Source organism: Limulus polyphemus, unplaced genomic scaffold (assembly GCF_000517525.1).
Source record: "Limulus polyphemus unplaced genomic scaffold, Limulus_polyphemus-2.1.2 Scaffold221, whole genome shotgun sequence".
In the NCBI taxonomy this organism is placed as follows: Eukaryota; Metazoa; Arthropoda; class Merostomata; order Xiphosura; family Limulidae; genus Limulus; species Limulus polyphemus.
Genome location: NW_013665831.1, coordinates 419,079 through 439,765, shown reverse-complemented (window position 1 = coordinate 439,765; position 20,687 = coordinate 419,079). Strand labels below are relative to the sequence as shown.

General features: G+C 29.7%; 1 protein-coding gene across 1 annotated transcript; it reads left to right on the top strand.

Moving 5' to 3' along the window:
* Positions 1-3,186: 3,186 nt before the first annotated feature.
* On the top strand, positions 3,187-19,110 carry LOC106478529 (CD9 antigen-like). Its single transcript, XM_013939078.2, has 7 exons — positions 3,187-3,375; positions 6,294-6,491; positions 11,041-11,121; positions 12,160-12,255; positions 15,206-15,307; positions 17,712-17,795; positions 18,276-19,110. The coding sequence occupies exons 1-7, from the start codon at positions 3,316-3,318 to the stop codon at positions 18,339-18,341; spliced, it is 687 nt and encodes a 228-aa protein (XP_013794532.1). The 5' UTR covers positions 3,187-3,315; the 3' UTR covers positions 18,342-19,110.
* The last annotated feature ends 1,577 nt before the right edge of the window (positions 19,111-20,687 follow it).

Genomic DNA, 20,687 nt, shown 5'->3' with positions numbered 1-20,687 from the left:
CCTAAGGAGGTGAGCGAGTAATGTATAATTATATGCTAATATCTTCCTGTTAAACATTTTTAAGGAATATTTGAGTTTACAACTAATTATTCTTAAAAAGTATTATCATGTAAATAGTAAAATATGTCAATATTTTATCCATTATTTATTTTGCTACGATGCACTTGAATCGTTTATTTCTGTGTGATATTTCTTATGCTCTAGGATTACACGTTTATTATTATCGTTATTCATCTTTCTCTAAGAAACAATACACATACGAGAAATAAAACAAAGAGCATAAAGGACAAAGATCCATCAGTAATTCTAGTTAAATAAGTATAGAAACAGAAGATCTTCAGATAGTATTTAAAAAAATCGTTGAATTATTAATTATATAACCAATAGCTTAAGGAAAACACAGAGGTAACAAAAAAGTAATTAATCAATCCATTTACCTGTACATTTTTCTTTACTTCAGTTTTTAGCATTTAGCATTTGATACATATTATAACTTAATGTAACATTACCTTGTAATGATATTGTTTCTTAATCCAAATACAATAATTTGATAACTTAATACCATATCTTATTTTAATCTAACAAATATATGAAATATAAAACTACTCCAAATAAAGTTTGTATCTTTACATGAACAAATATCATGTTCTAAGTTTTCTTTCCTTACAAAAACAGCATTTATTATATCATTGAATCCTTATTTAACTTAGAAACTTTCCTGTACGAAATTTTCTATGTAAAAATTATTATTTTAAACCATCTAACTATATACCTTTTCTACTTATAAATTATGGTTTATATAAATTCTTAATATTTTCATAAGAAAACTTTTTTTTCCATTTTTCCAAAGGTTTTGGTTCTAAACTTTATATTCTTTCACCCTTTATTTTTGTTTATGTAATTTCCATTGTTTGTGTAGTTAAAATGTAATCAAACTCAACTATGTTCTTTAGCTTATCATCATTATTATTATTATTATTAATGTACATTACACGTTTATTTTATAAATTCTTGTGTATACAATTCAAACTCTAAATATAAAATGAATGTTTAAAATTAAAACAACAGAAGTGCTTGACTTTAGATTTACAAATTGCTATAAAACAGTAAATTCTGGAATTGATGGTTGCTCTTATTTTGTTATAAAAATATTTAAGTTAGAAAAAGTTCTATTAAAATACGCTATTCCTAACTATATTGAAAATTTGATGTGAGTAAACATGGACTTCCTTTTATAAAATATTAAAGGGTAACTACATTTTATAAGAAAGATATTTCAAGTCGTTCAGCATTTGAAATTGCTTCTGCCATCGTCAATCATGTTCAGCTTGATTACCATGACTGATATGCGCATACCTCTCAACAATATTTCTGCAAACTCTTCACTGTGACTGATATGCGCATGACTGATATGCGCATACCTCTCAACAATGTTTCTGCAAACTTCACTGTGTGCACAGTCGACTTTCTAAGCAATGTTTAAGCAGACTAGAGACACAAAAGTCCATTAAACCAAATTGGGGAATTGCTGTTATTGTAACCTATTAGGCCATCTTTCTCACGAAAACAGTAGTGACTGTAAGCTTATGAACCATTAGTCAAGTTCAAATAATTGGTTATCATATTATTAAAGGTGCCAGGAGTTATGTCCAGCTTCATCTTAATATCTTCTTAGGTAACCCTGGATTATACTTGACGGCTGAGGGCATTGCTTCTGATTGATTTAAGGGTTTAGTTTCAAAGCCCTTTGCTGATGAGTTTTTCACCCCCACGAATCCCCTGATTTGTCAGCGGTAATTTTACAAACTTACAGTGTTAAAATCCGTCGTTCGTTTTTACGCGATGGGCACAACAGGTAGTCAGTTCATTGTGGCTTTACTCTAAACGAAAACAACACAATTTCTACATAGAGAACACTGAACGCTTCCCTCTTCAGAATTGTGTCTTCGCATCATTTAACAATTTCGCTATTCGAACACCCTTGAAAGTACGTATAACATATAATCCTCCAACCATATAAACAACTGTAGTGATATTACACTGTCGAATAGTCAGTACTATTCGAACACCCTTGAAAGTACGTATAACATATAATCCTCCAACCATATAAACAACTGTAGTGATATTACACTGTCGAATAGTCAGTACTATTCGAACACCCTTGAAAGTACGTATAACATATAATCCTCCAACCATATAAACAACTGTAGTGATATTACACTGTCGAATAGTCAGGACGTAGCATGTCAATATATTAGTACACGAAAACCATTCTTATTAAGCGTGATGAACCCTCTGTTCAGTATGTAAATGATACATGAAAACATGGAGAATACACTTAATATGTGAGGATTCTGTTCAGTCACAGTACACCTCACTAATTGAGGAGATGTCTCTACAAAGTTTTTAAACATTTACAAAAACAATCGATTGCTCTTGACTTATATCCAATAGAGCGAAGCGTACTATAGACCTAGTATATATTCCAACTGCAAAATGCATTAAGGTCGTTAAATTTGAATTGTAAATTATAACCCATCTACAACAGTGAAATAAAAGCAAAAACCAACCAATAGATTTTCAAATTTACATTACAATCTAATTCCCAGAAAAGGAAACATCACCGAGAACATTGATTCCGAATTTCAATAAAGCTACAGATCCGAGGTCATTTAACGCCTAGAAGTGTATAGGAATCATAACGTTTTATGAATCTAAAAACTTTTAATTCAGTTAAAGTCAAAATACTTGGAACGTAGTAAGAGTGAGACACGATCTTACGTTCGTTTATTAAAGATCTTATGTTCGTTTATGAATGATCTTACGTTCGTTTATGAATGATCTTATGTTCGTTTATGAATGATCTTACGTTCGTTTATGAATGATCTTATGTTCGTTTATGACTGTCAGCTCGAAAGCGATTTTTATTTTGTATAAATAACTTCAATATCAATTATTAAAATATTTTATATGCAGTTAGGACCAATGTCCGTCATCATATCTTCAAGTAATTAAAAGTACTGCTTCCTAAAAGTATCGAAGTTAGTGTAAAAGACGCAGTCAGAAAATTAATACAAATAAATAATAGTTTCTTGTTTTGGCTTTACCTTTTCCTGATTATGTAATGATGGTGTTCGTTACGACGTCACCTTAACTACCGATAGTTTCAAACTGAGCGTTGTTGCACTTTGCTCTACTAGTACTCGAACACATACATTGCGTTCAGTCTAAAAAACACTTAACAAAGTCGGGGTTTTGAGGACCTATTTTCTCTATAAATTATCACAGCCTGAATTTGTTTAACAACTTGCAACCATGAGCTCGGCATTATCGTTTATGAAATATATCATTTTCACCTTTAACTTCATACTGTGGGTAAGTCATCTTTTTTCTAGGGTTTATGGTTTCGTTAAATTCAACATGTCCGCTTTCATTATCTATGAAAATATTTTGAAGCGGGAGCGGTTTAACAGTCGAAGGTTTTCGAAGTACAAATTTTAATCAAACGATTTAAAAAGAATACCTAATTTGAATTTAACGTATTCTAAATATACGGTCAAAGTGTGTTTTTAAATAAGAATTTACACTTTCATCATAAAATTATGTTGTTAAACATTTTTATGAATTATTCTAAATTAACGAAATAATTTTATAAAAGTAATTTATGAGCATCTTTTCACTGGGTAAGCTCAAAGCAAGTTTTCACTTCTATAACCATCCCGGTTCTTTTAAACGTTTTCTAAAATTATTTTTTATGGTTCTACGTAAAGTAATAAGATCACTGATTTAATTCATATGTATTTATAATCTCGCAAATACTTAGACTACATGTATTAATAGATATACAGGCTGGACCATAACGAATCTCAATAAGCACACTAAAGATACTTATTCACTGTGTTTCATGCAATTTTTCTTAGGACTTTTAAGTTAATCGTACAATGATAACGTTAATTGGAATTTTGAACGTTTGGAACGCTAAATAGTTAAACGATCATGCAACTAGAGCTTAATCATGGAGAGTGATTTGTTGTGTCACTTGTAGTTTCGTTTTCCTTTAATGGGGGAATTACTATGCCCCTCCCAGTATTTATGCGCGTATGGCTTTTCTTATACCCGAACATAATTATATCCTACATGACTCATATCCAAATAACATTATATCCTATATGACTCATATCCAAATATCATTATATCCTACATCTTATATCCAAACATCATTCTATTCTGTACTTGATTGTGACCACACAAAAAAATACCCATACGACAAAATATGACTCTTTAGGCATCGTAGCACATTTTTGTGACACAAGTGTTGCTTGAAAAGTAACCAGGCAGTGGAAAATATTTATGTTTAGATACAAACTTGTTCACATGCTATAACTTGGAGATGTTTCAAATTCACGAAAATATACTTGGTCGTGTTTAATAAAAACATACATTACGATCCAGAACGCTATCTCAGTCACAGAACAAACTCATATGACAGTTGTTGCCCTCTCAATCATTGAAGAACATCCAAGATAGTGAATAAGTGCTTCTTGATTTATAAGAAGAGAAATTTATGCGTGTGAAGAATATTTTAATAAACAGAATTTTTTGTACCAAACCGCATGTATTCGTCTCTATTATTTTACAATTTGAAACTCAAAACTTTTATAGTAGAAAACTGTCCTAAATCATCATTATACTTACAACATCAACTGCATACTGCAGCAACAGTTGTTGTTGTTTTAATTTCTTCCTCCATATCCTACCTTTTTAAAGAAAGCATTCGAAGGATTTTTACTCATAAATGTCAAATTTGTATTTAATTATTATTTAAAAGTAATGTGCAGACAACCAACTACCAATAACAACTTTTCCAGCACATTAAAGTACGCCTCTTCAGTGTTTTTGTGGTTAAAATTTTATTAATGTGTAGTTATAAGAGGAAGTTTTGATTGACAGAGAGTCTTCTAATTAAAATGAAGTTACTACTTACTTGACGAGTAGCTTGTCGAAAGAGATGTTATATATTAACAGAGTATCACTGATTAAAACAGGCGCTATTGTAGGCAGAGTTAATGCAGTTTAATAGGGAAGCTATGAATGAAACAGAAAATGTTGAGACTAATTAAGATTGGGATACTAATTGAAACTGAATATATTAAGAGCAGACAAGATGTTAATTAATATATTAGATAGTACTTCATAGCGAATTTATTCATAAACATAAAAATAACAAACAATTGAACTGTTGAAGTTGTTTTCATACAAATAATACTAAGACAGGGTTATTAAAAGACTTATTAAGAAGATACTAGTTACAAAATATTTACATACTATAGTTAATTGTTTATTGGTTTTTGTAACACTGAAACTATTTCTTTGAAATTCACGGGTCCCTACAGTTTGTACTAATGACTAATAAAATAATGGATTTCCCGATAAGTAAGGTACGTGTAAAGAAAGATACATACACAGGTGTAGCTGGAGTGATAATGTTAAGCAGGTAGTACGACTTCGTTTCTTTCTCTTTTTTTCTGTGATAAATAAATGTTTAAAACAAGAAATTCAGTTAAGAATTGTACAGAAAGACGGTTGGAATTATAAACCGTGAAGTTTACTTCAAATTGTTTTCTGGTATACTAATTCCAAGCAAAACTTCATTTTTTGTAGTGTTTCATTTAAAAAATGAGTTAGTTGAATTATTACTGAGATCACTTGAAATTATCAATTCCATTAATTATGTTTTGGTTATAAAAATAGTTACTATTTAATAACTGAAATATTTAAAAGTTGCAGTGATAAAGAAATAAAGTCAAATCATTTGAATATTTTTTTTCAGACTAATTCTGGAAATATGGCGCAAAGTGTTTTGTTTTCTTCTGTAGTTTAATACAGACGTTAAATGTTTCATTTCATAAATAATTTTTAATGCCATGATCTTTACTTGTGGCGAAACAAAATGTGATAGTGTATGATAATAATAATAATATATATCATTAATCAAAACCCAGTTCAACTTTTCCACAAACTATAAATGCCTTTTTTCCTAAAATGTTTAATATATTTTGTATTCAAGAACAAAAGGTACAATGAACTCTATTTGATGTTAATATTAACTTACAACAGTAGCCTAATTTCAGTCATAAATACGATGAAGAAATAGCTTTAGATGCCAGAACTGAATATGTGTAGCATTTCACTTGAACTTTTGCAATATTTCCGCAGTTACTTTCTTGTGAGAACTGCATATTAAACGCGTGTAAAAAGCATGTTTTTAGGTATGTTTTTATATTCTTATCAAGTGTTTTGGAGCCGCCCTGTTTGGATTAGGTATATGGATCCGAACAGATGAAGACTTCTGGGAATACGAAAATAATCTTCCTGTACAAAATTACTACCAAGCAACATACATTGTTATTGCTGTTGGAGCAATTCTTCTCATCATTGGATTTATTGGATGTTGCGGAGCTGCAACAGATAGTCTTTGTCTGTTATTAACGGTATTTCCTTCCCTTTCCTCTTTATATTTACTTCTCTAGAGTAAAAATGTATTCTGTGAATTATATATATTAATCCAAAATAAATTATCTGGCGGAAATATTTTGTGCAAAAAAAAAAAAAAGAATAATAATATTTGAACTCCAAACGTGGCTCTGCTACGTTTTATTTACTTTGTATGACTCAAATCACATGAAATTCAGCATACCGAAGCTCACAATAAACGGGGATAAAAATCCACTTGATTTAGTTACGTAACCATACCACTAGGCGAAATGTCTAGTAAAACTTACGTTCTCGATTGTATGCTTCAAAAACATAAATTTGATGTAATAGAGGTATAATCGTAAATGTTGGTTTTTTACAGCTTCCGCTTAGTAAGTTCTGAAAATTTGGTAACGATGTATCCATTTGCCGATAGAAGGAGCTGCAGATTGTTTTTATTTAAGTGCGAAACCACAAAATGGGTTATCTGCGTCATGCAGCTTATCAATGAGCAGAATTGAAGAACAAATATTAAATTATTTTCACGTTTTTTAATATAGGTGAGCGGTTTTCGTCTCTGTTAAAAATTTTAGTACTTCGAGAAACATTCTTATAAATATTTGATTTCCAAATTTCAAGTGTTTATGTTTGTTAAGTACAAACATATATAGAGATCTACGTTTTATTTTATTTCGTATTTAAAATCCCGAATAAATAATTTACTCGTCATAACTACAACCAGAAACATTAACTCGTCACTAACTACAACCAGGAACATTAACTCGTCACTAACTACAACCAGAAACATTAACTCGTCACTAACTACAACCAGGAACATTAACTCGTCACTAACTACAACCAGAAACATTAACTCGTCACTAACTACAACCAGGAACATTAACTCGTCACTAACTACAACCAGAAACATTAACTCGTCACTAACTACAACCAGAAACAATACTACGTTTGGAAACTCGTATCATAAAACAATGTAGAGGTGATCAACCTACAAAACATTTTAAAATTCAGGTAATTATACAGTTTGACGGATTAAAACAGGTCGATAACATTCTATATTTAAAATAGTACAAATGACTAGAAAGCAAAAATAGTTTCCAAGAAATAAATCAACTTTTCATTCTTTGATAATATAGATCCGTCTTCCAGGAATCCATGTATTAAAAATATTTTAACGTGTTGTGATTTGAGGCCCAAAAAACATCCCGTGTTTCTAATTGCAGTCACTGTTACATAAAACGTACTCGTGAGTTCAGTTTTCGCAATAATAATGTTAATGATGATAAAAATTTCTGACGTTAATACTGATTTCTGACGTTAGGGAGTAACCTAAACACTTTTAGCATCCGTGTAATTTACAATAAAAAGATACCAATATCTGATGTTCTATAATTTAAAGTCTAGGGTAAAAACAATTAAATCTATAAGTTTGATTAATTAATGATTATATAACTAACCTAAGGAAATAAATATGATTAAAACACACCGTTTCCTCTTTTCAGAAATGAAATATTTTAGTATCGAGAAAGAAGCCCAGTTTGTTTTCAAGTAAACTGACGAGTAAATAGCGTAATAAAGAAATTATATTAATGTCTGCATCAAGATTATCGGCAAGTGATGTAAAATTCACTTTCCATTTTTAGTTAGAAAGATCGGGTTTAAAATCATTTTAAAGTTATTTCCTCTCAAGAAAATTGTAGTTTGATTTCTTGTTATGCTTTGAAAATATTGTACTCAGAGGCAAAAAACAGGGAAAATCTGAAATATAAAAACCATAGATGCCAGCACGAACAGTTGTATTAACCAATCACATTGTAGATATAACTTTAAGCGGTTCTAGTTAGTTAAATAGATTACAATTAAAGTTATTCCTCATTAGGTGCCAATATTCATAATGTCTTGTAAATTTCATGTAACTTAGAATCCTGTAATCCAATGCATCGACCAAAGTATATATGAAAAAAACGTTATAGTACAAATACACTCGCATTCAGGATATTAAGTGACAGTAGAGAAGAAATTAACCATTAAATATAATGAAGACAAAACTTAAACATTTTATTCTCGAAAGCAATTCTACTTAATCTACCATAACCAACCGGAGGTCCGTTTGTTATTCAGCACAAAGTTGTACATTGGTCTCTCTGTGTTGTGCCCACCGCGAGTACCGAAACTCGATTTTAGCTTTACAGACCCTCAGACTTATTACTAAGTTACTGGGGGGGAGTCCCCCCGTGGAGGAGTTAGTCCATTCGACCTAACTCAGTGTGTATTATTCCACACATAATGAACTATAGTATCTTGAATTGAGTAATCAATACTTGGGATGGCTCAAAGTACAATTTTATGATGAAGAATATTGATAACAAATTCATTTAATAAATTAAAATATTAATTATCCCACTGAATGGTGAGTATGAATAGTATGTTAGAATAGAGTAGAGAAGTCTATTACTATTTCATTAACTTTATTTTACGTGTGAACATTATTTACATCTTATTTTATTACAAGTTACAGATTTTACATTATGGAAGATTATTTCTAAAACAAGTACAACGTTTCGATCACTGGTGCGATCAATCTGAAGTACACAAGTTTTAACGGTAAAGAAGGTGTTTGTATTTAAATCCACATTCAGCAATCTAATAATTGATTGAAATTTTAGGAATGATAGTGGTTACTTATGCATGTGAATTGATAGATCATTTACTTATGGTTGAACAGCAAAAAAAGTAAATAAATATGGAAATGTGGAATATGTTATGCAAAATATTTGCATGAGATTAGGAATTTCTGTGGAAATTACGATCAAAGACATATAGAGATGTGCATGGGTGTTTATTAATTGTGGGATTGTTTGATTTTATTAATAAAGCTTCTTTGATTTTTCTTCTGTTAATGTCAGGTTCATGTTTCATCATGGCGACATTCTGTTCAGAAAAAAAATATGGTTTGTTTTCTTCATATGTTCGTGGACTTGTTTATTTGTTCCCATGTTCAAGTTACGTCCTGTTTCACCTATGTAAAAGGCTGGGGAATTGCTACACTCTATTTTGTAAATATTTCTTGGTGGCGTAGTTTCGTTATATAATTTTTTTAACATGTGCTTAATTTTCATTCCAGGGGCGTAAAAAGAATTTAGTCGTTAATTTAAGGTTATATTTATGTGCTAATGTTTTCCAACTTTGTTATAGGGGTATGCTAATATTTTCTATATATACGATATAGTGCAAGTGGTTATATTTCTTTTGTTTTATGGAATGATTTTTGAGTTTGTGTGTTTGTTAACTGTCTTGTTTGTTTTTTGTAATTCGTTAATAATTTGTGTAACTACTACAATATGAAATTCAGTTAAGTGTGCAACTCCGTCATCGATATTTTTTGCGGTGCATAAAGTGCATACTATATTTAGGTGGCTTCTTAGAGTGCCTAGTTTCTGGTGGGTTACATGATTAGATAACCAGTTTATGTAATTTTCGATGTATATATTTTTTTATAGATTTTAATAGTTAATTGAAGCCTTTGGGGTTTCGTGTGATGTTAACATTTAAAACAAATCACCGTGTACTTGTTTTCATTCTGAACTGTGAATTGTATGTCTTTGTGTAGGTTGTGTATGTGTTGAAGGAATTTTGTTTGTTGATCTATACAAGTAAAGCCACAAAAAGTCATCCATGTACCTAAGTCTTAAATAAATAATCTGTCAATTCATGCAGATTGATAAACACTCCATAAGTTACCGCTATTAATTCTAAAATTTACGTAAGTTGTTAGATTGTTGAATGTTGATTTAAATATAAAAACCTTCTTTACTGTTAAAAGTTGTGTACTTGAGAATGATCGCACTAGTGATCGAAGCGTAATTCCTGTTTAAGAAAAGTATTTATCTTCACTGTAAAACCTGGAACTTTTAATGAAATAATACTTATAATCAGTAAGTAAACTCAAAACGAGACTGTTAATTATTTCTATCTGTTTTCCATTGTTGTTGTTTTAATTACGCAAGGATTGCATGTCGGGCACAAGGTTTGCACTAAACTGGAAAACATGTGAAGTGGGAAAAATCCAATTTGAGTTATTTTACAATCAACGAGATATAATCTAATGTTATTTCTTTTTAGAAATTTGACATATCTCATTTTCTGTATTATTCATTGATAAAATTACTTGTTAGTTTTTTCAGTCTCTAAGCCACTTTCTTCGTTTTGATCCATTGTTTTACTTAAAAATCAATTGAGGATGAATTTTAATTTGAAGGCTCATAAATTCCTATTAAATTGTCATTTTGAAACTGGTATTTTATCTTGACATGCTCATTAATTATAATTTACTTTTCGTAAAGGTCTCAAGTAAAAATGAAAGTAAGATATCCGACTGCAAAATCCGAGAAAACCTTTTAACTACTGAATCATCAGAAACAAAGCTACTGTCATAAGTGAAAAATATTAATCTAGTTAATAATTTATCATCTTTATACATTCTAATCAGTCAAGCTTTCCAATCATGGCACGATAATTAGATAGATAAATCAGTAATTATTTTTGCAGTATTTCTTCGTTATGTTAGTAATGGTGGTTATGGAACTGGCTGCTGCTGGACTGGTGTGGAAAGCTGCTAATGGTGATAAGGTAAGGTTCAAACTTAATAGATATACAAGTAACTTTTTCTCAAATATGCAACAATACCAACCTATTGAAACAAAATGCTAGTATAAGTAGCAAACATCATAATTCAAATATGTCTTTGTGTTTTGGATTAACAACTAAATAAATTAACTATTAAATCGTTATAAAAGCCTTTATATATATATATCGTGTACAGTAATATACTACAAGAGATGTACAAGCTTTACAAACATTTGCATTTAACGTGTTTGTTATAATTTATCGTTGCTTTAACCGTTTCATGTTGTTTACTAGTGATAGGAATTCAATTTCTAATTATAGCGAACCATCAAACACAGATAAATAAATAACGTATTCTTATTACCATCTGATTAATTCAAAAATCTATAAAACAAGAGTATTCGAATCACTAAAGATCAGTTTAGTTAAGATATATATCAATAATTTCTTTTAGTGCTGTTTTATCCAAGGATTTCCGTATTATATTGATGGCTTACATTAGTTTATCTCAACACAAATGCTAAAAATCTAATTTCTCGCTAACAGATTTCTTAAATTATAAATACTATGGCTTAAATGTTTTAAAAGTGCTTACACTTCATGTATAACCAATAATCTTATAATTTACTGACTTAAAACTGAGTCTAAAACAATAAAGAATTTCGTTGTTTACTGTATGTACTTGTATGAAATTTTATCTTTAAGTTGTAATTATATAGCTTACCAATCCTGAATTCTCCTGTCTAGTCTCGATGAAGTGTCTAATATCTTTGATTCAAATATTACTTTTATAAATATTTTGACCTATAAAGTGTTAAAATGCCTTTAAAAGATTGCTATTATTTAAAAAATGTTATTTGAAACTAGGTTAAAATTAAACGCAACTACAGTGAAGTTTGTCATTCTAATACATCATATTTATAAACTAGACTAATTTAAGCAGTGGTATAGAAATTTTATTTATGTTATTTTTTGTTTATCTGTTTAGTTTTAAAAACGTGTAATTTTATTTCTCTAACTAGTGATTATTTTGCCTTCTAGCTTCAAAAGTTCTTGACCGAACAGATTGAAATAGAGATGGAGAAACAACAGTATGACGAGAATGCTAGACGTTTCATGGACTTAATGCAGATTCACGTAAGAAAAATGATCATCATTGTCAGCTCTCACGCTGCTTCTTACAGCAGCTACATTCAACTTTATATAGACATATAGGAAAGCCTTATACAGCGACTGAACATCTTTTTCTAGAAACATAAAACACAATACAATAAAACAATTAAAGCTTTCCTTGTAGAAAAGGGAAATATTATATTAAAAAGTATTGTAGCAAATGATGAACTGAGGGATTGGGGTCAGTTAAACACTGTTTATTATTCTCCACAACTATTCTTCAATTACTAACATACTTGTCTTCCTGAATATAAAACTGTCTCTTCCTTAAAACTATACTAAAGTAATTGATCACGAAGTTTCCCACAAGAATAATGGCAACCCAAACTTTCTATATTTAGTAGAAAAGCTGAACTGGGAAGGGTAAACGTGTTGCCTTATAAACATAATTAGAGAATTGGACATTAAATATATCGGTTTCTATGAACAGATAAGTTTCATTTTTCAATCACTGCAAACAATTTTAACCAGCAGTCTTTTTCGTTCAATAAAATAACACCCCCAATATGATGTACTAAAACAATTGTATTATGATATTTTTAATTTATACTAATTTCATTCTCAAAAATTATTGCCTGGAAAATTATGTAATGTATATAAAAATGCAGTCAGTATTCCAACACTTAAGGTATTTCTATTAGGAAACACCATTTTGGGGTGATATGGAAAGTGAATGTTCTGTTCCCTCATATTGTAATGGCAGTACAAATATCATTATATGTTCAGAAAAATCAATATACCTAATGTTTAAGTACCATACGTTAATTTACCAGGCAACATCGAAACTCTCCTCAGTTGTACAACTAACGTAGTAAAAGGAAGAATCATTTGAATGCCGTACACTTATAAAACAAATTTCTATTAACATCTGTGATATCTATTTAAAGAGAAAACACTTATCTGTTCAAAAAGGCTAAGATTTTAATAATCGAGGGATTAGGATGAAGGATGTTGTACTCATCCCCATATGTTATAAGTACGTATATATTTATTTATTTCCTTATTTAAACCTTATACTAGTATCGTGTGCTGACTATATCCCTTGTGTACAGATGTGTATATATATGCACAAACATATACTTTTACAAGGTATCTTTGCGGAAGTCTACCCTTCATAAAAGTACATCAGAAGAAATTTCACGGTTTTTAGGTTTAGAAATATTCGTGCTCAGACTGCAACTCCCCATAAAAAGATGTAGAAAAATGTCACTTTTAGAGTTAGAGTTGGTTTGAAGAAAATTTCAATATTTCTGAAATGGATTTAGTTCATGCAAATTGTTATTAAAGGAATTTTAAACTTAAGAATATATCATTGTTAAACTAAGTTCAGTCTTAAAAAATAGATAACTCAGCTACAAAAAACAAACCTTAACGTCACTTAACAATCATTTATTCTGAGCATTTTATTTCTGGTCATTCCATTTCTTCTCAAAAATATATCATGCATTGAAAATTGTGCTTTAAACGTTTTTTTTTGTTTCACGTAAAAGAAACACTGATGTTTATGTGATGAATAAAAGAAGGCAAATAACTGAAGTTACAACATTTTCTATGTGAGATCAATGTTCAAAAGAACTGTTCGAAATGAGGTTACTACAATCAAGGGTTAAACTGTTATAGTACAAGTCCTAGATTAAGAAGAGTTGTATAGAAGTTAAGGGTTAAATTTATAGTATAAATCATAAATCAAGAGAAGTTGTTGTATTGAAGTCAAGGGTAAAAGTTATAGTATAAATCATAAACCAAGAGAAGCTGTTGTATAGAAGTCAAGGGTTAAACTAAAAGTATAAATCCCAGTTCAAGAGGAGCTGTTGTAGACGTTATAGTATAAAAGTTTACACCCTACCTGGTGATAAGTACTTACAAACTACAAAACATGTATAGTAAATGTATCCTTTTCTTGCTAGTGGGGAATGTTTCTGATGTGAAACGGTTAACATTATAAATTAATATACATAATAGGTGTAGTGTTTATGAGAACACCACCTTTCCACCATGAAACAAATCATTATATTTACTTGTAGCTGATCAGCTGCCTGCCTTTCAAAAAGTTGGCGTTTTTTAAATACGATATTAATTTATGTTTTTGAACATGCTTAGTTTATTTTTAAAAAAGTTATGAGTACAATAAAAAATAGATAGGATTTGCAATTATTCACCCACAAACTTACAACTAAATAGTTAACTAGCTATTTACTCTCTGCTCAATTTGCAGAAGTATTATAATTGTGTTGTTCTTTATTCATAACATGAATAATCTTTTCATTAATAAGCATTGATAAAAATGCTATAAACGTTTTTTTTTGTTTTATGTATAAGAAATACTGATGTTTATGTGATGAAAGAAAACAAGGCAAATAACTGAGGTTACAAAATTTACTAACAGCTTATATTAGTCAAATTTTGAAATTATAAATGTTATTAATTATTACTCCGTTTTAGTAGTCATAACTCATTCACTCTCACGTATGCACATTTATTTATATTGCATTGTAAGTATAAATTATGACTTTATCCTACTTTTAGAAATTCCTTTTGATTATAATGTACGCTCATGATTTGATATGATTTAATTATTTTTAATACAGCTAAAAGATCTAACCATAAATGTAATGTTTTTCTAGAAGATTTTCTGTTGCCACAATTATTCTCATGTACTTTCTTGTCTTAACTTATGTTCTACTTTACATTATAGAAATACTGTTATTGTCTTTCGACAGATCAAATGTGTAGTCAAATTTAAAGCCCACTACCTTTTTGATATACATTAAATTAAATCAAACTATGTGCACATTTAACGTTCTTCAACTGATCATAAGTCTAACTTCTTTGTTCTATGTAAGCTTATTACTCTAAACATTTAGATTTTTTGTTGTCGTAGCTTGAGGCTAATGCTTATTTTTGTGTTACTTAGCTGGAATGTTGCGGCGCTACCTCTATGCTGGACTACAGAGAGAAAGGATGGACCATTCCTCAGTCATGTAGTGACGATCGTTCCAACAACGTGTTTATCAGAGTAAGTATCTTAAAACTAAATATATTCGCACAGATAAATCACCAAATTATTAGCTTTATTAATATTTTAAATTAATGTATTTTATTGCTTATTAAGCTGTCAAATTATTCCTCCCACATTTTTATTAGCTTCAAATCTTACTTTTTTTTATACATGATAAAGTTTGAAGCAGGCAATGGCAAATAATGCAGCCTTTAAAATTTTCCTTGTTTTAAGAATCCTCTGAGTCGACTTAAAAATCCAATAACAAACATAAATTTTTTTCTAATTTTATCCTTACATAGATGTATTTAAGGTAGTTAGGCTTAGTAAGCTAAAACTTTTAATACCAAATAATTCTAATATAAATTGTTACAATAATATCACTATTTCATGATTTCCTTATAAAACAAATTAACTTACTGCATTGTTTAACACAACTTCAAAATTTACCGTTTAATCATTGAACCAAAATATATACTTTGAAACAAGAGCGTACGTAGGATAATAATAATAAATTAGGGTAAAATACTTTAGGTTTGCAAATATTATGAAAACAATCATTTTAACATAGATAACATACAACACTTGGGGTACCAAGATACCTTTACTAAGCTATTGCTAAACTCTTTGTTCCATACTGTATATTTGTTCCTGTCTATGTAAACTACTTTTACCTGATGATGGCATAAGCTTGTCGAAACGTTGTACATATAAAATAAAGTTTCTTTCAATACCCATTCAAGTCGTCTCCAAACTTTGTTCTCGATGAACAGTGTTAGAAATCTACACAACATCTATGACAACATGATTGTTGACAGGTAAAATCAGATTATTATCACTCAATTCACACCCACACCGGAGCAAAATATGTTGGAAAGGGACTCGCCTTCCAGAAATAGAGTGATCCCAAACATGTAGCAAGTGTGATGGAAAGATGCTTAAAAAGATGCTATTAAAAGCTTGTAATCGTGTAGTGTCCAGCACCAAGTCCTGTTATAAATATTGTTTTACTAACATAAAAAGAAAGTGTACTACTCTGGTTAAATCAAATACAACATACAACGCCTCATACAACATATACGCTTTTCACCTGTCTTTTTGTAATAATATGTTGTGCTAATTATAAATAACTTGTAATTACTCATTGTTTGTGATTCCATAATTATTTCCGATACTGTTTACATGTATAAATATAAACATATATTGCCTGAAATGTGTTGAAATTTGTACAAACTACTGAAGGGTTATGTGCTCTAACCAGTCATAATTTAGAAATGATAAAGCTAGAGAGAAGGCAGCTAGCTTACACCAACCACCGTCAACTCTTGAGTTACTCTTTTAAGACATTAAAGTGAAATTTGATTGTCATTATTTCAATGCAGCCACGGTAAAGGGAGGCGAACCAAGGAATTTCAGCTCCATAGTCAGACACACGTTACAAAAAAATGAGCTTAGCCAATTTTTAGTACAAACATAAAATACAGATAAAAGCCACCTGCACATATTAGATATGCGACTTATTTTGTTTTCGACCTAGTTGTCGGAAATAGGTTATGCTAACGCACGGATTTAAATCTGAGTCGTCAGCTTAGAAATACTGAACTCAACTACAGGGCCTACTTGTGTCCGGTCAGATAAAAAAACAAAAGAAATGTCAAATTTGTGCATAGTTTGACATTTTAAAAAACTATAACTTTTTATCATTTTATAAATTGTTTCCTCAAAGCTAGGGTTAGAGATAGTTGTATTTGTATGCCGTATTTATGGCAAAGCTGGTAAGGTTATCTTCCGCCTTCCCTAATTTCAAACTACTGACTGTTGACTACATATTGACTGTTATCATTACAACGTGCCAAACCTTAAAAAAGAAAATATATTTGCCATAAGACAATTATAAGGCTTATTGCACTGTTAAACACTAGATTCTTTATTCATAACCGTTATTCGGGAAAATCCTAAAGGACTGAATAAAAAAGCAAACGACGTTCGTACTATAACAATTGTTATAAAAACAAAATATGAATAAACTTTAATAAAACTTATGAAGAAGTTATGTGTAATTATCAGGAAATTAATATATATATATATATCAGAAAGCTAGCCTTATTGGATATTTCATGAATGGAATGTTTTTGTTATAATAATACATATCGTAATTATATTAAATTAGTTATTTCTTAGCAAATGTATTTCGATATGAGATTTGTATTTTTGTGTCAAGATTAAGAATTGTTCTTTTCCACACCTCGATAAAGAAACAACACCTGAGTAACAGGTTATTATTATTATTACGTTATAAACCTCAAAAGAAATGGGAAATGATAAAAATCAAAACTTTTAATCTTATTTTTCAGACAACTTTGGTATACTAACGTTTAAGTAGGGTTTAGTCTTTCTAGTTGATGTTTTTGTCTTTTACTAGGGGTGCGGTGAAAACCTTCGTCGATATCTGGCTTCTAAGGGTGGTATTCTAGGCGGTATGGCGATAGGCCTAACACTCATTCAGGTATAGTAGTTTTGAGAATCATATAGTACATTAAAAGCAACACATACCTCATAACATAAGTAACAAACTAAAAACTAAAACATTTGAAATTATTTCAAACTAGTTCACCTAATAACGTCGAAAATAATGCTTTTTGTGCGTTCATTTTTGTTTTCATTTTATATGTTCTCTTTTACTTGGAAAAATTTCACACACACACATGTAATTTTCTCTAATCGGTAAGCAGATTATTCTCAAGTGAAATAACGAAAATTGTAAATTATAAATATATAGTATCACACCAGGATATTTTAAATGAATAATTCGTGTGCCATGTAGAAAATTATTAGGATTAACATTTTATAATATTTGGAAAATCTTAAATACACCTAAACAACAAAATGTTATCAAATGTTCTGGCAACTGATCAGTCGAAGTAACCTATATTCCGCTCCAAGGTTTCTACTTTGTTTTTGTAACTTTCATGACTTTCTTCTACAGATCGCCTGTCTTCTGTTCGCTCTTTGTCTGTTCTTTGCCATTAAACGAGATCAAGAGGGAATTTGAAAGCACCTTTGCAAATAAAGATACGGATTCAAGTCAGGGTAAACTACAAATGTCTACTTACTTGGCTCAAATATTGTATCAACACCATGAACACGAACATAGCATAAGAATGTAAGCTTTGAATATGATTACTACCTAGAACTCTTATGAACAGCTAGCTGACTAAATACGATTTTAAAAGATAAATGATGACTGTTCTGGCTCCTAATTAATCGGTCATTTGTTATCAGAAATGTATACAATGAAATATATTACTTATTTTGGTCAACATTATGCCACACTGACCACAGTTTAGATTTTTACTTTGAAAATGACATATAAAATGACATTCTTTTTATTTTAATAAAGAAGAAAGCTTCTAATACAACAATATTACATATAAACATTATAATTTAAACATCTTCAAAACACACGATTATAAAAAACAACATTGAGATTTTTCCTCGATAAGCTTTTAATCCATTTCATGTATGCTATTTCCTAAAACGGGAAACTTTGGAGAAAATAATATTAAAAAAATAAAAACAAATCAGTTAACTGTTTAGAAACAGATTACAAATACGACACAACCATAAACCATTTATAATACTTCAAAATAATGTTCAAGTTTGATTCGTTTATTAACAAATAGTTATATAATTTTCCTCTCTGTCGAAGTTTGGTGAGTTAGTTTGTGTAAAATTGTTAGTATGTTATAATTTTGTGATTTATCACGAGATTTCTTGTATTAAATAAAACTTCCAATAAGTAGCTGAATGATTTTTTCTAATGAAAAAAATTATAACTTGTCAAAAGAAAAAACGTATTTAATTACCCAAGATTTTTATTTTTGCATCTGCTTTATTCAATAAAGGTCCAGTTTTTATATAATTGTGAATTAGTTTGTTGTATAAAAATGTAGTCTTTTAAAATAAGTCTGGAATGTTGAAAATGTTATTTAAACGTGTTTTACTTATATCTATATAGAACATAAAGCATTCCCCGTTAAACCGAAATTTATTTTAAAATTTTCAATTACAGAAACTTAAGATGACTTGAAATGTATAAGAAATGGTAATTGACTATCAAAGTCATATTCGTTTTTGTTTTAAGCTAAGCTATTAATAATGATTGAAAAATTCAGTATATTCTGTACTTTATAAAGTTTCTTCCCAGTTGAAATTGGCTCTGCAAGTGGTTAACTTTTATTTAAAACAGTTTAGACTTTGTTTAAACAGTTTTAACGGTTTCTGGAAGTAGTTGACCTTCATTAAAACAGTTTTAACGGTTTCTGGAAGCATTTGTTCTTCGTTGAAACAATTTTAACAGTCTCTGGAAGCGGTTGGTCTTCATATTAACAAATTTAACAGTTTCTGGAAGTCTTATGTTTAAAAATATATTGAATAACTTTATTTTAGACGTATATAGATCTCGATTCCATTGACATGAATGTAAAGTAGCAGAATTTTATAATGAAACTTTTCAACATCATAATATTTTGTTGATTATTAGCAGATTTTAGGACTCTTATGAATCTATGGATGTAGTTATCAAATAAAAATAACGTTCTTTTGTCAAGATGATGAATATCTTCATTCAAAAAATTGCATAGTCTTAACAACCACATTTATGTACAAATCTTGATAAATTCCTAAACAGTAAAAGTGTTATGTTTAAGATGCCATCTTTTGAATCAAATCAGTACTATAGTTTACCATGAATAAAAAACAGTATATTAAAATTCATTTATACTTTTATAATCTAGAAAACCGAATCTTATCTTGGGATACTGGCTTATGATTTGACTTTTCAAAGATTTTTGATTGTTCTATATAGATTGATATTTATTAAAATATTTGGATAATTCGGATAAATCTAAAAGTCAATGTTGTTAAGGCTAACTATAAAAAGTTGTTCGCTTGTTTACAGATTAGAAAGTCCTACATTAGTATAATTCTCCCTAATAGGATCGTGAGAAATGAAACCTTAATACTATTCAAATATATCATCGTTTGAAGTTTGCTTTCGTATTTATGTTAATTATTAGAAAATGCAACGAGCGTTCATTCAGTATTCTCCTTTTTGAAAAACAATCTGCTCAATCACTCTGAGAACAAATGCTAATGCAGATAGATACCAGTCATAGTGCTACGAACAAAATACTTAGCAGCTATAAATTCAGTTCATGAGAAATTCTCGACCATTCGCCATGCAATGTTTGCAAAGAGTGGATTTATATCACAGTTATTTCCAAGATATATTCAATATTTTGAAGAAGGAAACCTTCAATGTCCTCCATGAAAGCGGAAAAACTTTCACAACGGACTGTTTAGGAGCAATATGTTCCATGATCATACCCAAATCATA

Excerpts from the sequence above, each read along its gene's own strand:
- LOC106478529 (XM_013939078.2), top strand. The coding sequence starts at position 3,316 with ATGAGCTCGGCATTATCGTTTATGAAATATATCATTTTCACCTTTAAC. Across the intron at positions 6,492-11,040 it reads GTCTTTGTCTGTTATTAACG|TATTTCTTCGTTATGTTAGT; the intron begins GTATTTCCTTCC and ends TTATTTTTGCAG. Across the intron at positions 15,308-17,711 it reads CCAACAACGTGTTTATCAGA|GGGTGCGGTGAAAACCTTCG; the intron begins GTAAGTATCTTA and ends GTCTTTTACTAG.